This window comes from Crocodylus porosus, unplaced genomic scaffold (assembly GCF_001723895.1).
Source record: "Crocodylus porosus isolate Cpor-Errol unplaced genomic scaffold, CroPor_comp1, whole genome shotgun sequence".
Taxonomy (NCBI): domain Eukaryota; kingdom Metazoa; phylum Chordata; order Crocodylia; family Crocodylidae; genus Crocodylus; species Crocodylus porosus.
Window position 1 is genome coordinate 1,994,971 of NW_017728947.1, and position 6,549 is coordinate 2,001,519.

Sequence of the window (6,549 nt, forward strand, 5' to 3'; positions counted from 1 at the left end):
ATGAATCCTCTAGGGGAAATCCCTGTGTCAGTGATTTTAGGTAGGTGCCTACTGGGGGGAGGGGGTCACCCTATGCTCCTACTGACCCTCCACCCCGCACTCCACTCTTACCTGCCAAAACCACAGCACCCCACTCCCCGCAGATCTGCCTGGGGGATGATCAACCTCCCCCACCACCAGACAAACACAGGGCAACTCCAGGCAGGTTCCATCCAGTTTTATTGGGTGACAATCATGGGCAGGAGTTCAGGCCCTGCCCACAACATCAGGACAAGGGGTGGGGGGCGTTCCTTGCTCCCCATTCCCAACACACACACACACACACACACACACAGCAGCCTTGTGTAAAGCTCTGGGAGAGGCCCCCCGCCATGCCCTTGCATGAGGGCTGGCATGAGGACATCTATACCCTTCTCCCTGGTGTCATGCCTTTTCAGTGCCACCAGTCACACACAGGTGTGATCACGAGGCCATTGCACATTTCATCACCATGTGAGGATGAGGCAAGGCATGGTGGCACTGACACAAGACCCACACACAAGGAGTTGAGAGTCCCAGGTCACATCTGCACAAGCAAGCCACAGCCCTTCCTCCCCCACCTCCCATGTTTGTGGCTTTGCACGATGATCAGGAAGGAAAGTGTGTGTGGAATGTCACTGCAGAGTGCAAGGAGGGGGCAGGGAGTTTACCCAGGGTTTGACCCAGTCCCCTGGCAAAGGTCAATTCTAGTCCCCTTCCAGGGTGACCAGAGCCAGGCATGAACAAAATGTACAAAGAGAGCCATGACCTACAGTCACACATGTATGGGTGACGCACACAGCTGCCTCTTAAGTGCAAAAGTGTAACATTATCTCCCTTTCCTCCCTCCACTGGCATGGCTAAATATTAGCATTACATTAGCACCTAAAATGGCCTGACCCAGGTCAAGGCACTGCCTAGTCATGCTCCTAGATAAGATGAAGGCATCCTTTTTGTTCCAGGCACTGCAGAAGACCTCCTTTTTGTCCATGGAGGGAATAGGGGATGGTAATGGCACAGGCTGGGAGCTGAGAGAGTCAGTACATACCCCAACAGCTTGCCAGTCTACCCATAGCTGGTAGGGGGAACTGAGGCACATAGGGGACTAACCCAAAGTCAGAAGTGGAGCTGAGAAAAGAACCCAGGTGTCCTGAGGCCCAGCACCACTTGACCAGGCTTACAACATTTACATGGCACAGTACGAAGTATAACACTCCTTCCCTTATAGTACCTACAAGTTGCCATAAAGATCAGAGGCCCCATAGGGGCAGATATTAGCCAGCCCTGACAGCTGAGATCAAGGTCACTGCTGCACTAGGGCAGGTGAGATGGGCCTTGCCCTGATCAACTTCTGATCTGAAGAGGCAAAGCACCATTACCCCCATTTCACAGCTGGGAGAAACTGAGACCCAGAGCAGCTGAGTAACTTGCCCAGTGACTATAGAGGGAGTTGGTGGCAGACCTGGGAACTTAACCCAGGGGCCTGGTGCCCAGGCCCGTTGCGCTAAAGCCCCCTAAGAATTCCAGGTGCTGCAAAGCATCATTGCTGCTATGTAGTCAAGTAGAATCTGGCTCTAGGAGATAGAAGTGGAGAGTCCGAACCTTGAAGGGCTGAGTAAGCTTGGTGAGGGCTGGGGAGCATTGAGAGAAGGGTACATGGAGCAGTGGAGATGTGAGGAACTGCCCAGAGGGACAGATGGACTACGTAAAGGTTTGGGGGTGCCAAGTACCTACATTCTTCAGGGCAACTCCAAGCTCACCCCATGAGTGAGTGATAGAATCCTGCCCCTTTCCCTCCTTGGGCATAAGAACTAGAATCACAGTGGGGCTTTTTCTCTTTAGAAATGGAGCCCCAGCATCTAGTTGCCTCCAAGAATCCCGCCAGTACAGAATGCAGAGCAGTAACGCCATGGGGCCATCCAGCCCCCCTGACTTTGCCTTATGCTACTGTTGCTATCATTAGCATAGACAGCAGCTGCAGTCCCAGAAACCTCCTCTCTATGCTACACCTCCACCCCATGATAAGCCATTCCTTCACACAGCAGGTGTATTCAGCAGCGGGGATTTGAATTCTGAATTGTCCCCCACAGCCTGGTGGGAAGAGGCTGGGACATTCCTACCCTCTCCAGTTTCAGGGACAGGCCTGGACTTTTGCCCTTCCAGGTTTGAGTCCTGCTCCCACCAGGTTGTGTGGGATAATTCTAGGACTCGAACCTGGAACAGCAAAAGCCCAGGCCTTTCACTGAAACTGGAGAGGCTGGGACCTCCAGGCCAGGGAAATGACAACCTGAGGCATCATGGGAGAGAATGGAACTGAAAGGAAGACAAGTTAGCTGCCCGAGGCATGGCTAGGGGACAGCACCCAGCTAGCAGCAATAGTAGGCTGTTCTCCTCTCTGTGGACCAGCCTACCCTCTTAATCCAGGAAACTCCCCTGAACTAAGGCCATATCCCAGTCCCAATCTTGGGTTCACTAGGAATCTCCCTTCCTTGTCCGTCAGAGCACCCTGAAGAGACAGTTAACTTCAGGCAGCAGGACTGACATGTTGGGGCAGAGATGGTAGCCCCAACCTTTCAGGCCTACTGGTCCATCCCCATTGTCAACACCAGCTCACACTGAGATGGCCCCAAGTCCTGGAAATGTCTTGGTCTTGGCTCTGACAGGAGGTCAAGGCCATGACCTCCCCCAAGGTGAATACAGGTCTGTTTCTTGGAGGTAGATACCTTCTGCCCAGAGGCATGCACAGGTGGACAGGCCCAGGTAATTGAATTGCTGGTGGTTTCAGCGGGATGTTAGCACCGTGCTTCTGAGAGTGCCTCTGCTCCTGCACCCTCCACGGACAGGAGAAGGGTCCTCTGGGTCACCAAGGCATGGGTGACGTCAGTAAGAAGACAACATGACTGCCCTAAGAAGCATTAGTAGACAAACGAGATGGCAGTCCCAAATGGCGGTCCCAAACAAGATCTGGCCACCCCAAATGTACAGGAGACAGTTGGATGGGGGTGTGGTGGGGGTGACACTGCCAGGCAGGCTAGCCCATTTCCCCCAGCCAGAGTCCTATCCATTAGTACTGGGCAGGGAGCATCCATCCCCTCAAGTCTATCCATCTGAAGCTTCAGCCTTTGATCCACCAATAAGAAGTCACTGCCTCTCTTCTATCCACCTATCCAACGCTGCTCTCCTGCCTTTCATTTTTCCCTAATTGCCCCTCTGGTTCTGGCTTCAGGCTTCACCAATCAGAGGCTGCAGTCCCATTCCCTTCATCAAATCAGAGCCGTCTCCCCATCATGCATCCCCAGCCAATCAGAGATTGTGTCCTCTGACGCTTCACCAATAGGAATGCTTCTCTCTCCAGCAATCAGGCCTTGCTTAGGGAGGGCATGTGCCATGGTGCACCAGCCCCATAGTGACTCCCCCAAATGGTGAGGGGCCTTCAGGCATGTTGGACCCCCCCCCCCAAGCCTGGATAGGCTGGGAGACTTGCATCAAGACACTGCTCCCAATGGCCTCTGACCTTTGCCCTCTGCCCCCTTGTGCCAAACCTCCGCTGAGTTAGTTTGACCCCCCCAAGAGGGTGGCCCTGGCCTCTTCCCCACCCTCGGGAGGGTCATCAGTCTGCACAGGCAGGTACCCATTAGCCGAGTGCTCTGGGTCAGCTGGGCTCTCCTCCTCTTCCTCCTCTGCTACTGGGAGCGTCCCCTCCAGGCTGGGGCACCCTCCTCGCCATGCCAGCCACTCCCGCAGCAGCTGGCAGAGGTAGAGGGCAGGGATGGGCAGGACAGCCACCACAATGAGGGAGACAAGGATTGCCATGGCCCAGGGTGGGTACGGCAGCTTGGTCTTGGCCGCCTGCAGGACAGGAACAAGGCTCAGCTCTGCTGCAAGCTCATCTACTCGGGCTTCAGGCCTCCTTCCTCCCCTGGCTCAACCCCACAGGCTCATCTACACTGGTAGCAGGCCTTCTCCCTGCCCCTCACATCAGGTCCTCCTAGCCTAGTTTGGAGAGTCTCTCCCCTCTCCCCCAGGTCAGCCCCTAAGGGCCCCTACTACTTGGTCTCCAGTCCCCACCCAGATGATTCAGGCCCATGGGGGTGAGAGAGGCAGGGGGTCTCACCTTTGCCTGGTCCCAGGCCTGGTAGGTGGGATGCCCCAGGCACAGGTTGATCAGGCTGGCTAGTAGCAGGCACAGCATGGCCAGGACACTGCCATAGCGCCACATGTAGCTGTAGAGCTTCCAGGGACGCCAGCCCAGCATGTCTTCAATGTCTGATAGGAATCTGCAGGGGAGGGGACACAGGGACAGAGATTAGATCCGGGCTGAGGGGTTAATTAAGGCCTGGGGGAGGTTAGACCACAGCTGGAAGGAGGCTAGATCAGGGCAGGAAGTGTAGATCAAGGCAGGAGGGGTTAGATGTGGGGGGAGGGGAGGAGTTACTGGCTGGGAAGGGAAGGGTGCTGCTCAAAATAGCCCCTCTTCCAGCACAAATTTGCATACTTATTTAAAAACACCAACAGGAAGGTTAGTTAAATATCCCCCACCCTCACCAAGAGCCAGGCCATGGCTGGACAGGCTGCATGTGTAACTGTCAGATGTTACAGGGAGCTGGGTGGAGGCAAGAGGAGGCAACTGGGAGGGTTTTTGTCAGAGGAAAAAGAGCATCAGGGAGAAGTGGGGGTGTTTGGGGGCAGCATGATAGGGGGCTCCTCACCTCTCTGCCCCGTAGACCCAGGCTACGGCCACAGCCTCGCAGGCCACGACAGCAACGAGGGGCAGAGTGGCCGAGTAGTCATCGAACATGGCCACAAAGTAGCTGCCCGAGCGTTGCATGAATACCAGCCCCAGCAGGAAGCCCAGGGTGCAGCTCAACACTGGGAGAAGGGGTGGGAAAATGGGGAGGGCGGTCAGAGGGCTTTGCAAGAAGGTGGTCACGTGCTCATGTACACCACTGGTAGCTGCACAAACAGCCCCTAGCACGTGTGCTAGGCAGCATCCTGCTCATGCCTGTCCTCACGCAGACAGACACTCATGTCTGTCCCTGTGGAAACACCCCCTTGCACAGGTGCCAGCATTCATGCAAATACTCCCCCTACACTTACCCACCTTCTATCCTTCCCTATGCAAACAGTCCCTTGTGCACATGTGCATGTACACACACACACACGCGCGCGTGCATGTACGCTCCCACCTCCCTCAGATATATGTACAAAGATCCTTGTGTATCAGTGTGCACAGACTCTGCAAGGTCCATGCCCCCTCCCCCCCACAAGCAAAAGGTGTTTGTACTTCCCCCAGCCCTGCTCCACCCCTCCCTCTCCCACCAGACCTGTGAAGAGGGTGCGTCTCCGGCGCAGGGGGGCAAAGTTGTCCATCAGGGGGGTGAGGATGCCTTGCATGTTGCCAAGCATTGTACTCAGCCCCAGGTTCAGCAGCATGAAGAAAAAGAGGACGGACCAGAATGGGGAGGCCGGGAACAGTGTCATGGTCTCGGTGAAGGCGATGAAAGCCAGGCCAGTGCCCTCCACGCCCTGCAGAAAGTAGGACATGCTGCTGTACCAGGGAGATGCAGCTGCCTCTTGGGTGGGGCTGGGTATACAGGGACCCTTTCTACAGTCCTGAGATGCAGGTAGTTCTCAGGTGGGACATGTCAGGGGCTGGGCATACAGGGACCCCTTGTCCAGTGCAAGGATGCAGACACTTTTAGGAAGGGTCAAGTTGTGCGAAGGTATTTACATAGGGACACTTCTCCGAGTGCTGAGATGCAGTCAGCTCTGCGGTGAGGCTGGGAATACAGGGATGCCTCAGCTGCCTCTGGGGTGGGACATGTCAGGGGCTGGGCATACAGGGACCAGAATCCAGCTGCACCTTGCATAGAGCTGCGCATACAGGGCCTCCTCACCCAATGCTGAGATGCAGCCGCCTCTGCAGCACAGCTCACCCTAGCACTGGGGCCAGCCCTTGCAGTGAGTGGGGAGCATCCGCCCCAGGTACCTTGTTCATCTCCTCCTCCACCCGGCAGTCAGTGATCTCATACTCCTTTAACTTCATCCCCAGGCCGGCAGGGACCCCCTGGTACCAGGCACTGTACATGGAGGGGGAGAACTCAGAGAGGTTCCCCACAGGCAGCTCCAAGCCTGGGATGGACTTGTTACCCAGCAGCCAGGATAGCTGCTTCGTGTTCCTGGAGAGAGAAATTGTGTCAGCAGGTCTATGTGCAATGCATGCTTGAGTGACTGAGCACAGTGGAGAGGAGCTAGGAGGTCCCTGTGCAATGGACAGGTTGGTGATGGGATCTTGGAGTCATTATTGACTCCAAGATGAACATGAGCCACCAGTGCCAGACTGCGGTGGCTCATGTTCATCTTGGCCAGCCAAGACCAGCCATGTTCATCTTGGCCAGCAAGGCCAGCCATACCTTGTCATGCATCCAAAGGTGCACCTCAAGCTGGTCCAAAGAGGTGATACTCCCCCTCTATGCGGCACTGTTCAGGCCGCAATTGGAGTACTGTGTCCAGTACTGGGTGCTGCACTTT

General features: G+C 55.7%; 2 protein-coding genes across 6 annotated transcripts in view; one reads left to right on the forward strand and one right to left on the reverse strand.

The window, feature by feature from the left end:
* Positions 1–6,549, forward strand: part of LOC109320799 (AP-2 complex subunit alpha-2) — a 621,923-nt gene that overhangs the window by 293,426 nt on the left and 321,948 nt on the right. The window lies entirely within an intron of this gene.
* Positions 3,240–6,549, reverse strand: part of SLC6A16 (solute carrier family 6 member 16) — a 9,728-nt gene continuing 6,418 nt past the window's right edge. Inside the window, exons 7-11 of the mRNA XM_019551076.1 lie at positions 6,008–6,197; positions 5,343–5,544; positions 4,728–4,887; positions 4,133–4,295; positions 3,240–3,867 (exon numbers count right to left, since the gene is read on the reverse strand). Coding sequence (XP_019406621.1) covers positions 3,571–3,867; positions 4,133–4,295; positions 4,728–4,887; positions 5,343–5,544; positions 6,008–6,197 — 1,012 coding nt within the window. The 3' untranslated portion in view covers positions 3,240–3,570. The remainder of the gene's footprint in view (positions 3,868–4,132; positions 4,296–4,727; positions 4,888–5,342; positions 5,545–6,007; positions 6,198–6,549) is intronic.